The following is a 13,912-nucleotide window of genomic DNA, read 5'->3' as shown; positions in this document are numbered from 1 at the left end:
TGATATTACAGTTTTATTTTGAAAAAGGTTAGCGTTTATAAATTCAGTTGCACAATCATTTCCTGAATCTACACGAGAAAGTAGTTTCTGATTCTCTGGTTTGTCAAATATAATCAGTGCAACATCATCTCAACCAAGATCCAATGCAGATAGATTTTTCTTTAAAAGTATTTCCTGTTGCATACCAGAAATCTCCCCAACATAAGTTTAGAAGTCATTTTTTAAATACTCTCACGGTGGCTTGGTAATTTGGGTTTCTGAAGTCGGACTGTTGCTAATTGTCTCCTTGATTAAGAGAAACTGTTTTCTCCATTGTGTTACAATGCACAGCTGGAACACCCAACACTATTTCACTCAGTTAACTTCTTTAAAAAAAACTAAAAAATAACATTAATAATGAAAGCCTGATACTTTGAATAAAAATGGCAAAAGACAGTTTGCTTCCTCCTTTAATAATTAAGTTAAGATGTACAAACCCAAATGATAGTTTGAGAAAAAGTCACAGTGCCCTCCATAATGTTTGGGACAAAGACCCATCATTTATTTATTTGCCTCTGTACTCCACAATTTGAAATTTGTAATAGAAAAAAATCACACGTGGTTAAAGTGCACATTGTCAGATTTTATTAAAGGCCATTTTTATACATTTTGGTTTCACCATGTAGAAATTACAGCTGTGTTTATACATAGTCCCCCCCCCATTTCAGGGCATCATAATGTTTGGGACACATGGCTTCACAGGCGTTTGTAATTGCTCAGGTGTGTTTAATTGCCTCCTTAATGCAGGTATAAGAGAGCTCTCAGCACCTAGTCTTTCCTCCAGTCTTTCCATCACATTTGGAAACTTTTATTGCTGTTTATCAACATGAGGACCAAAGTTGTGCCAATGAAAGTCAAATAAGCCATTATGAGACTGAGAAAAAAGCATAAAACTGTTAGGGACATCAGTCAACCCTCAGGCTTACCAAAATCAACTATATTGGAACACCATTAAGAAGAGAGCACTGGTGAGTTTACTAATCACAAAGGGACTGGCAGGTCAAGGAAGACCTCCACAGCTGATGACAGAAGAATTCTCTCTATAATAAAGAAAAATCCCCAAACACCTGTCCGCCAGATCAGAAATACTCTTTAGGAGTCGGGCGTGGCTTTGTCAATGACCACTGTCTGCAGAAGACTTCATGAACAGAAACACAGAGGCTACACTGCAAGATGCAAACCACTGGTTAGCTGCAAAAATACGATGACCAGGTTACATTTTGTTAAGAAGTACTTAAAAGAGCAACCACAGTTCTGGAAAAAGTTCTTGTGGACAGATGAGACGAAGATTAACTTATATCACAGTGATGGCAAGAGCAAAGTATGGAGGAGAGAAGGAATTGCCCAAGATCCAAAGCATACCACCTCACCTGTGAAACATGGTGGTGGGGGTGTTATGGCCTGGGCATGTATGGCTACTGAAGGTACTGGCTCACTTATCTTCATTGATGATACAACTGCTGATGTTAGTAGCATAATGAATTCTGAAGTGTATAGACACATCCAATCTGCTCAAGTTCAAACAAATGCCTCAAAACTCATTGGTCGGCGGTTAATTCTACAGCAAGACAATGATCCCAAACATACTGCTAAAGCAGCAAAGGAGTTTATCAAAGCTAAAAAATGGTCAATTCTTGAGTGGCCAAGTCAATCACCCGATCTGAACCCAATTGAGCATGCCTTTTATATGCTGAAGAGAAAACTGAAGGGGACTAGCCCCCAAAACAAGCATAAGCTAAAGATGGCTGCAACACGGGCCTGGCAGAGCATCACCAGAGAAGACACCCAGCAACTGGTGATGTCCATGAATCGCAGACTTCAAGCAGTCATTGCACGCAAAGGATATGCAACAAAATACTAAACATGACTACTTTCATTTGCAAGACATTGCTGTGTCCCAAACATTATGGTACCCTGAAATGGGGGTGATTATGTATAAACATTAATTTCTACATGGTGAAACCAAAATGTATAAAAATGGCCTTTATTAAAATTTGACCACATGTGATTTTTTTCTATTACAAATCTCAAATTATGGAGTACAGAGTCAAATAAATAAATGATGGGTCTTTGTCACAAGCATTATGGAAGGCACTGTATAAGCATAAATCCTATTCCAATTGAAAGCAATTGTTACCAGCTGCAAACGACTGGCTGAGAGGGGAGTCACCCTGCTAATGGTTACTTAAATTCCAGACCCAAATGCACCCAATCTGGTACTGAGAACTGGCAACTGTGGTCCACAGTCTCGAAAGGATGCCCACTTGATGAGAATTGGGAAGACAATCACATTACCGAGCAGTGTTGGGAGTTGCTAATAAGTTTGATGGCCCTGTCCCACTGTACGAGTTCATTCAAGAGCTCTCCCGAGTTTAAAAAAAATCAAACTCGTGGTAAGCACGTAGAATGAACGTAGCGGGTACGTCGGAGCTCGGGGACGTCTCTTAACGGCTCGTAACGGTAACGGCAGGTACTCGGGAAGACTCGCTAACGGCAGGTAAGCTCGGGAAGACTCGAGGAAGATTTTTCAACATGTTGAAAAATGTCCACGAGAGCCCCGAGTACTTACGTGCGGCCATTATCGTAAATCTCCGAGTTCGAATCAGGGCAAACTCGGGGAGAACTCTTGAATGAACTCGTACAGTGGGACAGGGCTTTAAGGCTAAGCGCTGGGAAAAGGAGAGAGGGTGCCCTATTTTTCACTTGGTGTTACTGTACCTGACTTGCTTAACCATTTAATTTTCTCTAACTTCAATGAACAAATGCAAAATTAAATCCCCCTCCTGGCATCCTGAGTCACACGCTACCAATTAACCAATTAAACAGCATTGGTTCAGATTCTTGGCAGCAATCATTTAAAATAAAATGAATGCAAAAAAAAAATGATCAGGTACCTTCTGCAGGGATGCGTGCAAGTGAGTTCAGTTTTCTGTACACATTTTCTGTTCCAAATACATATCTTCACTTCAATTCAAAGCAATATCGGGGTGGGAGATTGCAACCTTCATGTGGTCCGCCCTGTTTCGACAAATGCAATCAACCTGGCGTGCACAATCAAATAGAACAAGTCCGACAACTTTAGGCTGTGCACGCCATACGCAAGAAGAAGAAAGCAATTTCCATCGTACCCCATCACACAACAGATCAATCTTTACATATCTTAGCATTACAACTTCAGACTATCCAATCCATAACTGCATTAATGTGTCAACCCAATTACTACCATCCAGACACAAGAGGCATCGGTGACAACCCCATATAAAGTCCATGAATATCTTCCAAGGCAGAGCCTGGATCTGATTTGTCTCCTCTGACTCTCAGAGATGCTGAGAGTGATCATCAAACCCCCCAGCTTTGATCAAATACCCCTCTGAAAAAAACCCAACAAGAATAATGCCCCTGTCCCACTTAGAAAACCTGAACGGAAACCTCTGGAGACTTTGCGCCCCACCCAAGGTTTCTGTGCGGTTCCCGGAGGTTGCAGGTAGTGGAAGCAGGTAGGGGGACCTACAAAAACCTCCGGGAACCGCACGGAAACCTTGGGTGGGGCGCAAAGTCTCGGGAGGTTTCCGTTCAGGTTTCCTAAATGGGACAGGGGCATTAGGCCCAGGCAGTTTCCAAGATTTTGGAATGGGTTGCAGTGGGTAACGTCGCTGAACGGATATTGGAGAATGTGTCGCACTCACCCTGAACAACCCAAACTCGAACCAGTCGGAGTTGTGAAATAGCAAACCCCATCTGGGGAAACCCAAACGACTGGGGAAGCGAAATGCAGCGACATTTCACGGAATGGGTCACAGTCATGGCAAGAAACAGTTTTAAATGAGGCAACCATAGTTTAATCAACCTTTGCTTTGAAAAGATAATAATAGGTATTTTTTAAACAAAAAAAATCTTCTCTTTGCCATTTAGTCAAATCCTGAAGTTTATCTGGGAAATCTTTCACCAAACCAGCCAAAAATTGTCTGAAATCACCTGCCCACAGCCCACTGTCTGCAAAGGAATTTTATGACTACATCTTAAATAATGAAGAGAAGAGCCACTGTATAGTGTTATACTTACACCTCATCATCCTGACCATACTGTCCTGAACTGCTAGTCTCCACTCTATCCTCATCATCTGATTGATCATTAGCTTTGTTGTGAAAGGGTTAGGGTCTTTTCCCCTCAGCTGCCTCTCCTGTTCTTCTCTCCCTGTCATTTTCCTCTTCATTCTGACTTTCCAACGAGACCTGTCTCAGCGGCCGCCACTGGCAGGCTTGGGACGTCTCATCACCTTCTTTACCTGTGGGTTGACTGCTGGCCTTTGCTTTAGAACTGCCCTCTGCCCTCACTAATGGTTTCCCTGACTCGGTGCTACGTATGCCCTGGTCTACACTGCCGGTTTCCTGGCGGGTTGAGGGCGTGGAATGTACAGCGATTGGGACACGGGCGTTTGGTCCTGAACGTGGCGTCACAAAGGCGGAACGTTCAAACCTCACGTCTTGCTTCGCCCTCAGCTCCTTCCTCGTTCCACTCTGATAGTTATGGTCATTCTGCTCCTGCCAGGTAACGCAGGGCAGGCCTCTCGACTCGCTGGAATGGGCGATTGCACTGACCGATGGCATCGGAGTTGGGGAGGGTCTGCCTAGATATGCACCCTGGTCAGGTTTAGTTTTACTACCGCTTGTCCAACCTAGGTGCGAATGTGTCGCATGTGGCCTCTGCTCTGTACTACAGCCTGCATGTGACTGGCTTTCTGTGGAATATCTATCCTCACTGCTTGTAACATTAATCTTGTCTTTTGGCACTGTGTCACTGAGGAGGTCGGTCAAGAAGACACTCCATGATTTTAATTTGTTCTTCGTTTTCTCCGAAGGCCTCACTTGAACAGCTTTTGCTTGAAGCTGCCCCACGCCCGGCTCTCTTGAATCAATATATTGCACACACTGTCCCTGGACCAACAGTTGAATTGTTTTCGAATCAGGAGTTGTCCGTTTCTCCTGCAAGTTCTGGGTGATGCCACTTCCCAAGGGCTCATTAATCTCTCTGTCCAGCAGGATTTCACCGTGCAAGTCAAACCGGCTGCTACACCTCTCTTCCCTTTGACAACCCGGGCCGTCAACTAGCAAACTCCCCTGATCGACCCCGGTTGTGGTTTCAGTTTGGATCGCAGTTGATGTTCCTCCTACAACCTGTCCGTGTTCAGTCTGGTGCTCCGCACTGCGAACGGCATGAAGGTCCTGAACCAAATCCCGCCCGTCAATGCTGCACTTGTCTTCAGCAGCACCACTCCCTGTCCCTCCACACGCATGGTCTGCTGCCACCTCCGCTTCCTCAAGACGTGGTCCCTTCACACAAGCCCCCTCAGTTTGTTGAGGGACCGAAAGCATTTTGCCACCAAGGCCTGGCACTTCTGACGACCTGCTTTCTTCACCTTGCCCTGTAAAACCCTGCACTCCTTCCTTGGCTTTCAAGCTCTCTTCCGCTGCTCGGGCCTTTTCCGCCAGGAATCTCAGAATCTCTTGCTCGATCCCATCATCGCTGTCCCCGGAACTGCTTTCGCTTGATGCCATGTTTTTCGGATTCTGCCCTACAGCCAGGGTAGATGGAGCAGCAGATAGCGAGCCCCCTGTGGACTTTCCCATTCCTGCCACCTTGCCGTGTCCGTCACCTTCCGACGTCTCCACTCTTCTTTTGTTATTCTTACTTTTAACATCCAAGTAGCTTCTACAAACTGCTCGGCTAGTTTTTGACAGGCAGCTCTTCAGGGGAGCATGGCTCAATGCAAAGCCTTCACCAGCGGCCTTGGGAGTTTGATCACCGAGACCACTGCTTTGCTCGGAGAACGTAAGCACCTCTGCTCCCGTAAACCGGACTCGCTTCCTGCTCTGGCTCTTGGAGTCCCTTAATCTCTTGCCCAGTCTTTTCCTGGTTTTCAACAGATCCTTGGTTGCAGTATCCAGATCCTCATCGCTGTCCAACGAGCTACTTTTATCATCTGTCTGCCAAGCGTCATGAAGGGGCTTGTTGTGACAGGACTGTTCACTGGCAGCCCAGGTGATGGGCGATAACTTGCCTGGATTACTGGTGACTGCCTTGCCGCCGTCCTGGGTGTTATATCCATCAAAAGCATCTCGTTCCAGCAAATCACCTTCAGGTTTATCCTTGAAGATGACAATGCCAGAGTTAGTCTTGCAAACAGGTGCCTCAGTGATCTTTTGCTGGCTTCCTCTCAGCTCTTCCGTTTCCAGTTTGTGATCAATGCTGACGTCATTCCCCAAGCTTTCTTTCGGCAATAACTGCACACGAGATGAAGACGAAGGAGAGGGCAAAGACGGAGGGTTGCTGAGACTATTTTCCTGCATCAGTTCTGAGGGCAAGTCTCTGCCTGGTTCGTTCAACGTTCCCACTCCATTTGATTTCTGGCTGCTGATGCTCACTTTCAGAGCCAAGTAACTTTGAATTTCTTTTTCAATGCTGTCACTGCTATCCACAGAACTGTCTTCACTGTCGGAAAAGATGATTTGGTGAGAGCCTGCGGTGGTGCGTTCACTGGGTGTCGTCCAGGAGTCCGCACGCTCTTCCCCTCCCAGTGGTATCCGACCCGTGGAGCCATCCGCACCTGTCCGAGCGTTGACCCCACCCTGCTGTCGGGACAATTCCGACGGGGTCTCCGTCCGATTTAAACTTATCCCGGAATCGGCGAGTTTTCTTTCGCTTTGCTTTACAAAGTCATCGCTCAACTGGTCGTTGGGGACAGTCTGCGAAAAGTTGAGGGAATGAGGCGTCTTTGACTCCTGAGACTTGGGCGCACACTGCTTCCGCCTCTTGCTCGGTGGTGTTGCCCGTGCTGATTCCCTCCCCTCGCAGGCATCCAACGAAAGATCGGAACCCTTGGAGCAAGGGGAGTTACGAGGCAATACTCCGAGGGCAGGGGACATATCCCGGGATTTCTTCTGTTCCAACTGATAAAGTTGGATGGCTTCTTCGATGCCGTCATCACTACTGGAATCAGATAGCTCAGCCCCTGTGGTGATGGAGATAGGCTTTGCGACAGGGAGCTCAGTCTGCACCTTCCTCTGGATGTTACTACTTTTGGAGAGATCCTTAAAGCTAGGCGATGCTGTTGGTTTCTTCTCTTGGGCCAGCTTTTTAAGGCCCTTGAGATTCCTTTCATTGTTTTTCCCTGTTTTGCAGATGCTGCCAGCTTCACCCAGGTGGGTGGATTTGATGGCAGTAACGTGAGGGCTGGCATTTGTTACCAAGGCTTTGACGACACGTGTTTGGCTCCCAGTCCCGGGCTTAACGCACCCCTTCTTGCTCTTCAGTGCTGGCACTCCCTCTGATGCCACCTTGCTGACGGGATGGCTGGATTCTTTATCCCGCTTGTCCTGCAAGAACTTTTCAATCTCCGCCTGAATGCTCAGTTCAAACGAGTCGTTGCTGCTGATGCTGGAGGGAGAGGTGCACCTGGAGTTTGCAGCATCCGTTAGGTGGGCAGACAGCGGGACAACGCTGACAAGGTCGGTGGGGACCACCTCCCCTCCGAGTGAGGTACCATCGCTGGCATCTGGAGCACAGTGTTCTATAGCCGGATGCATCCCAGGGGGAACTAGCACGTCATGTACGGCGTTGGTTATCGAGCAGCTCTCTTCTGTCTTCTTCTTCAAGTACTCCTGTATGGCCTCTTCTATACCTCGGTCTACAGACTCATCGCTGTCTGTGTCCAGGACACAGTGGCTCAGGTTGGATTCCTCCGTGCCAAGCGTGAAGGTTGGATACCCGGTCTTCAGATCCTCCACGGCCGCCCCTTTTAAAACATTGATGGTGCCGTCGTCCATCACGCCCTCGCTCCGCCATTTTGAGACGAGATTTGTCTGAGCGTTACTGCTGGGGTCATTGTTCCTGGCACGAGACGGGTCATGGGGTTGCAGGTTTTCCACAATCATTTGTACATTTACGTTGATAGCACTTCCAACAGGCGAGAACTTCTCCCCCGGCGGGGAGAAAACCACGGGGAGGCTATAGCTCTGGGATGCTCCAAAGGGCTGCCAATCTGTCTGTACCGCAGAGACAGGTGCCAGGTTCATTAAAAACATTATAGCAGGAAAGTGGCAGACTGGACATGTACCCCGTAGTGCTCTTCTCCTCACATCCTGCAAAACAATGCAGACCAAAAATAAGCAACACGGCTGCAAAATAAACCAATTTAGCTGAACACTTATTTGCACTGATGCTTTGTAAGAGTCAGGCAATATAGGTAAGCTGACTTATCTTCTGCTTGGTCATTTTGGAAAGTAAACAAATACAAAAACAAAAGACTAACGGTGGCACGGTGGCATAGCGGTAGAGTTGTTGCCTTACAGCGCCAGAGACCCAGGTTTGATCCTGACTACGGGTGCTGTCTGTACGGAGATTGTACGTTCTCCCCGTGACCTACGTGGGTTTTCTCTGAGATCTTCGGTTTCCTCCCACACTCCAAAGACGTGCAGGTTTGTAGGTTAATTGGCTTGGTGTAAATGTAAAATGTTAATGTGCGGGGATCACTGGTCGGCGAGGACTCGGTCGGCCGAGGGGCCTGTTTCCGCGCTGCATCTCTAAACTAAACTTGGTTGACTTTTACTGAAGGAGGGTTTCGGCCCGAAACGTTGCCTATTTCCTTCGCTCCATAGATGCTGCTGCACCCGCTGAGTTTCTCCAGCATTTTTGTGTACCTTTGACTTTTACTGACGTTGGTGAGGGGCAATTGTTGGTCAGGACAACAGTGATAACTCTCCTACTCTTCTTCAAAATAAAGCCTGCAGGATCATGAGAGGAATAGATCGGGTCGATGCACAGTGTCTCTTGCGCAGAGTAGGTGAATCAAGGACCAGAGGATATAGGTTGAAGGTGAAGGGGAAAAGATTTAATAGGAATCTGAGGGGTAACATTTTCATGCAAAGGGTGGTGGGTGCATGAATCCATGCACGTTTGGTGAACAGGCCATCTGATTTTAAACCCATGCCCATTTAAAATGTATTACAAATGAGTTCAAGTTCATCTTTGAGAAATGATATTTGGAGGCTCATAAAAAGAGGACATAGGGTTCACCCTCTCTAGCCAATTATGAATCAATGGGCACTGATAGTTTGGCCGGATTACAGGAGAAAGTGGGTTAAAAGATATCTCCATCTTTGATTTGAGGCTACATTAGGATGTTGCTTCTTCATGTTAAAGGATAGTAACTGAGTTGCAGCTTGTGATTGTTACACCTTGGCTAGTGCCCTGGGTATAGTAGGGATATTGATAGCAGTCAGCAATGCCCCAAGCAGTAGAATTGCCAATTATACCAGGTCCACCAGGCCATAAAGTGCAAGGGAAATAACATATTGTAACCTTAATAAATACAAGATCCATGGTATTTTGGTCCAGACTTTGGCTCCAGGTTGGCAGTGCCCCTAAACTGCTGCGAGCGTCAGCACCTCCTCACCCACCCCTGGTGACCCTCCAACTATCTGATTCTCTCTTGCAACCGGATCCCTCGCCGGGCCCCGGTCACACGGAGCCTCCCGTTGTCGCCCTGCTCCCAGCTGCGGCCGGCAGTCGTTAAACCCGACCCCGCAGGCTCAGGCCACACCCTCCGACCTGGGCCCGGACTGCAAAGCAAGTGTAGGGTAGGGTGGGGGAGCAGAGGCTGGGGCTGGGGCTGGAGGAGAAGTCCCCTCTCCTTGCTTCCCCTTAACCGGGGCAACTGTTACAACGTTTTATTCCCTGCAAATGCAGCATGGGGAAGGGGGTGCAAAGATAGGAGGAAGGCCGGGCCTCCGCCGGGTGCAGCTAGGCCCGAAGCCTCGGGTGTGGAGCCGGTCGCCCGTCCGGCCAGCCAGCAGCTTGAGTCCGGCCGCCGCCGCCAGTCCCGGATCCCCGGGCTTTGATTGACAGGCGGCGGCGGCGGCGCGGCCCGGATCCCCGGGGTCTGATTGACAGCCGCCAGGTCCCCGGGAGCGTGCGTGCGGGCGCCCCCTCACTAACCTGCTCGCACGCCGCTCCCTCCCTCGGCTGCAGCGACAACAGCGCACTCGCACCGGCTGCAGCAGGCAAAGTTCACAGGCACAGGCGAGGAGGCGGAGGGAGCAACAGGAAATAAATAAATATATAGATAGATATTTCCACCCACCCAACGGCTGCAAGAACACCAGCGGGCGGAGAGGAGAGCGCATAGCAAAGTTATTATTGACATAAAGGTGTTTGCCGCAAGTTGGAACTGTCTTTGCAAACAAAAAAATAGGAACAATTTGTGAATACTGCTTTCGCAGCTTTTGCAAAAGCAAAGCACCCTTCTCTCAAAATAGTTGCAAGGGATTTGTGCCACAGGGTTTACACGTACATCTTCCAGTTGCACGTTGAGATTCCGACACTCAGTTAGCACAGGAATGATGGATAAGGTGACTGTGAGCTCGGATGCGGGCAACTGTCAAGAATCACGAGTGTTTAATTGTATGCAGGGAAACCAGAACAATATTTTTATTAAATTTGCTGCAGCTTTAGAGGCACATTAAATAAATATACAAAATAATTATACCAGGTAAATAGTGCAAGCACAAATAGTGCAAGCCAAAGCAAGCAGTACCACCTTAGTAATATAAGGTCTATGAGGGAGGGTTGTGGTTGTGTCTACTGTCTAGGGTGGTTCTAGAGTCTGAAGGGAAGAAGCTGTTCTGGAACAGTGAAAGCAACAGGTGTCCTAAACTTTCTGAGGCGCAACTTTCATCATTGTTCAACTTCTGTCAAGGAGAAGCTAAACTTCACCCTCGTTAGACCTCATTTGGACCAGGCAGTTGCAGCATGGGACCCATACACAAATAAAAACATTTCTTCCATCGAACGTGTCCAAAGACAGGCAGCTCGATTTGTTACTTACACCTATGAGAGAGAAGCGAGTGTCACCAAACTTCTGAATTCTCTGGGGTGGAACCCACTCCAAGACGGACGTGAAGCTCACCGTTTGACCTGTTTGTACAAAATGTTAAATGGTCAGCTCGACACAGACTACAAGACTTACACCAAACCCAAATCAATTAGTAGCAGACGAGGGCATTCAATCCAATTTGTGATCCCAGCTACAAAGACAGATGTGTACAGCAATTCGTTCTTCCCCCGCACATTTAAAGCATGGAATAATCTCCACCCTACTATAGTTACCCAACCAGATGCAACTCAATTTAAAGTAGCTCTTTCTTCCCAATAACACTTTCTGGCTTAAGCCCTCCCTTCACCACCTCCAGTTTAAATTCCATTTGGAATATTTTGGAGGACCAAGAAACCAAGAACCAAGAACCTGGCAGGCACAAGTCGCGTGCTCCTGCAACTTATTCTCGGTGAAAGCAGCAAGATGTGCCCATTTACTTTATTGTCACGTGTACCGAGGTACAGTGGAAAGCTTTTTGTTGCCTGCTGTCCAGTCTGCGAAAAGAGTATACATGATCACAATCGAGCCGGCCACAGTGTACAGAAACGGGTTAAAGGGAGTAACATTTGGTGCAAGGTAAAGTCCATTAAAGTGTGATTGAAGATAGCCCGACTGTCTCCAATGAGGTAGATGGTAGCTCAGCGCTGTTCTCTAGTTGGTGGTAGAATGGTTCAGTTGCTTGCTAACAGCTGGGAAGAAACGGTCTCTGAATCTGGAGGTGCGTGTTTTCACACTGCCGTACCTCTTGCCTGATGGAGGTGGGAAGAAACAGAAAAATAGGTGCAGGAGTAGGCCATTCAGCCTTTCGAGCCAGCACTGCCATTCAATATGATCATGGCTGATCATCTACAATCAGTAGGTACACAAAAATGCTGGAGAAACTCAGCGGGTGCAGCAGCATCTATGGAGCGAAGGAAATAGGCAATGTTTCGGGCCGAAACGTTGCCTATTTCCTTCGCTCCATAGATGCTGCTGCACCCGCTGAGTTTCTCCAGCATTTTTGTGTACCTTCGATTTTCCAGCATCTGCAGTTCCTTCTTAAACATCTACAATCAGTACCCCGTTCCTGCTTTTTCCACCATATCCCTTGATTTCTGTAGCCCTTAGAGCTAAATCTAACTCTCCCTTGAGGAGGGAGTTACCAGGGTGAGCCTTGTTCTTGATAATGCTGGAGGCCTTGCCGAGGCAATTTCTTGCCGTCTTGGATGGAGCTGTTCCCAAACCATGTGACGTTTCGGAACGTCACCCATTCCTTCTCTGCCTGTCCCGCTGAGTTACTTCAGCATTTTGTGTCTATCTTCGATTTAAACCAGCATCTGTTCCTTCCTACACTTCCTATGGAATAGAATAGAATGCCTTGTATTGTCATTCAAACAACTTGGTTTGAACGAAATTACATTTCTACAGACTTAACAATTACAACAAAAAAAACAAGACACACACTTAACACAAACATCCATCACAGTGAATCTCCAACACCTCCTCACTGTGATGGAAGGCAAAAGACTTATCTCTTCCCTTTGTTCTTCTCCTGCGGTCCAGCAGTCCACCTGCAACGTCGAGGCGAACTAGGGCTCCCGATGTTAATGCCCCCAGCGGGCGATGGTAAGTCCCGCGGCCGTTTAAGCCGCGCGGGGCGATGTTAGGCCCGGCTCCGAGTCATTTCACCCCGCGATTCCGGCGGGAGAAGTTGCCGTTGCGGGAGCTCCGAAAAGCGGTCTCCCACCAGGGACCCGCGAGCTCCCGATGTTACCGCCCACAGGGCCTGCGGCCTGAGCCTTCGAAGCTCCGAAGTCGGGTCGCATCAATGAACAACAGCCTAATGTACGTGATCTTAGTTTCCAAGTCGCCCAGTTTGGGAGTGGAGAGCCAGCGAGATCGCATCCCCATTGATTGGCAGTGTCTTAGACACTCTTGGTTCTTGGTTTCTTGGTCCTCCAAAATATTCCAAATGGAATTTAAACTGGAGGTGGTGAAGGGAGGGCTTAAGCCAGAAAGGGTTATTGGGAAGAAAGAGCTACTTTAAATTTAGTTGCATCTGGTTGGGTAACTATAGTAGGGTGGAGATTATTCCATGCTTTAATTGTGCGGGGGAAGAACGAATTGCTGTACACATCTGTCTTTGTAGCTGGGATCACAAATTGGATTGAATGCCCTCGTCTGCTACTAATTGATTTGGGTTTGGTGTAGGTCTTGTAGTCTGTGTCGAGCTGACCATTTAACATTTTGTACAAACAGGTCAAACGGTGAGCTTCACGTCCGTCTTGGAGAGGGTTCCACCCCAGAGAATTCAGAAGTTTGGTGATACTCTGGTGATTTTGCACTATGATGGTGGGTGTGCTACCATGGTTTGGTTTAGTAAGTATTATTTTGTATCATAATTGAATAAATTATTTTTGATTGAAAAATAATACAAAAAAAAACTGGGGCTGTGTTTTCCAGGAGCGCTGGGCACCGCTGGCGATGGAGAGTATCCTTAACAAGGAGTGTGAAATACTTCTTTAATATTCAGAAAGTAAGAATATTAGTTTTACTTTGTATTATGGTGGCGGGTTTGTTTGCATTATTTTACACTGCACATATCATTTTTGTAAATAATCGATTATAATTATTTTTGGTAAATAACAAAAAAACTGGGGCTGCGTTCTTCAGTCGATGTGCGGGAAGAAGGAACAGAGGCAGATTTGTCTGATTTCACCAAAGTGAGATTGAGACGATGAGACGATTGAGACTATGACCCCCCCCTGGTCGAGTGGAAACATCCTCTCCACATCCACTCCATCCAAGCCTTTCACTATTCTGTATGTATCATCACTCCCTGAGCATCTCTCAAGGTGTTTGATCCTCTGGAGCTGCAGAACACATGCTGGTGGTAGTTTGGAAGTTACTTCTTCAAACTGGTCTCGTTGAAGTCCGTGGCTATGATGGTGAAGGTGTCATGGT

General features: G+C 47.4%; 1 protein-coding gene and 1 long non-coding RNA gene across 3 annotated transcripts; both read right to left on the bottom strand.

The window, feature by feature from the left end:
• Positions 1 to 12,390, bottom strand: LOC116990953. Its single transcript, XR_004416667.1, has 3 exons — positions 12,379 to 12,390; positions 3,551 to 3,556; positions 1 to 377 (listed from the first exon to the last, which is right to left on the bottom strand). It is a non-coding gene; the product is annotated as an uncharacterized LOC116990953 (long non-coding RNA).
• ppp1r26 (protein phosphatase 1 regulatory subunit 26) lies at positions 3,856 to 10,115 on the bottom strand. 2 transcript variants are annotated; one of them, XM_033049147.1, is made up of 2 exons: positions 10,033 to 10,115; positions 3,856 to 8,177 (listed from the first exon to the last, which is right to left on the bottom strand). In XM_033049147.1, the coding sequence occupies exon 2, from the start codon at positions 8,118 to 8,120 to the stop codon at positions 4,191 to 4,193; it is 3,930 nt and encodes a 1,309-aa protein (XP_032905038.1). In that variant the 5' UTR covers positions 8,121 to 8,177; positions 10,033 to 10,115; the 3' UTR covers positions 3,856 to 4,190. The 2 variants fall into 2 exon arrangements, with proteins under 2 accessions (XP_032905038.1, XP_032905037.1); XM_033049146.1 differs by lacking the exon at positions 10,033 to 10,115 and adding an exon at positions 9,397 to 9,940.
• Positions 12,391 to 13,912: the final 1,522 nt, after the last annotated feature.

The sequence above is a fragment of the Amblyraja radiata genome, chromosome 32, assembly GCF_010909765.2.
Source record: "Amblyraja radiata isolate CabotCenter1 chromosome 32, sAmbRad1.1.pri, whole genome shotgun sequence".
In the NCBI taxonomy this organism is placed as follows: domain Eukaryota; kingdom Metazoa; phylum Chordata; class Chondrichthyes; order Rajiformes; family Rajidae; genus Amblyraja; species Amblyraja radiata.
Note: the sequence above shows the minus strand (reverse complement) of the source record. Positions and strands in the feature narration are given on the sequence as shown.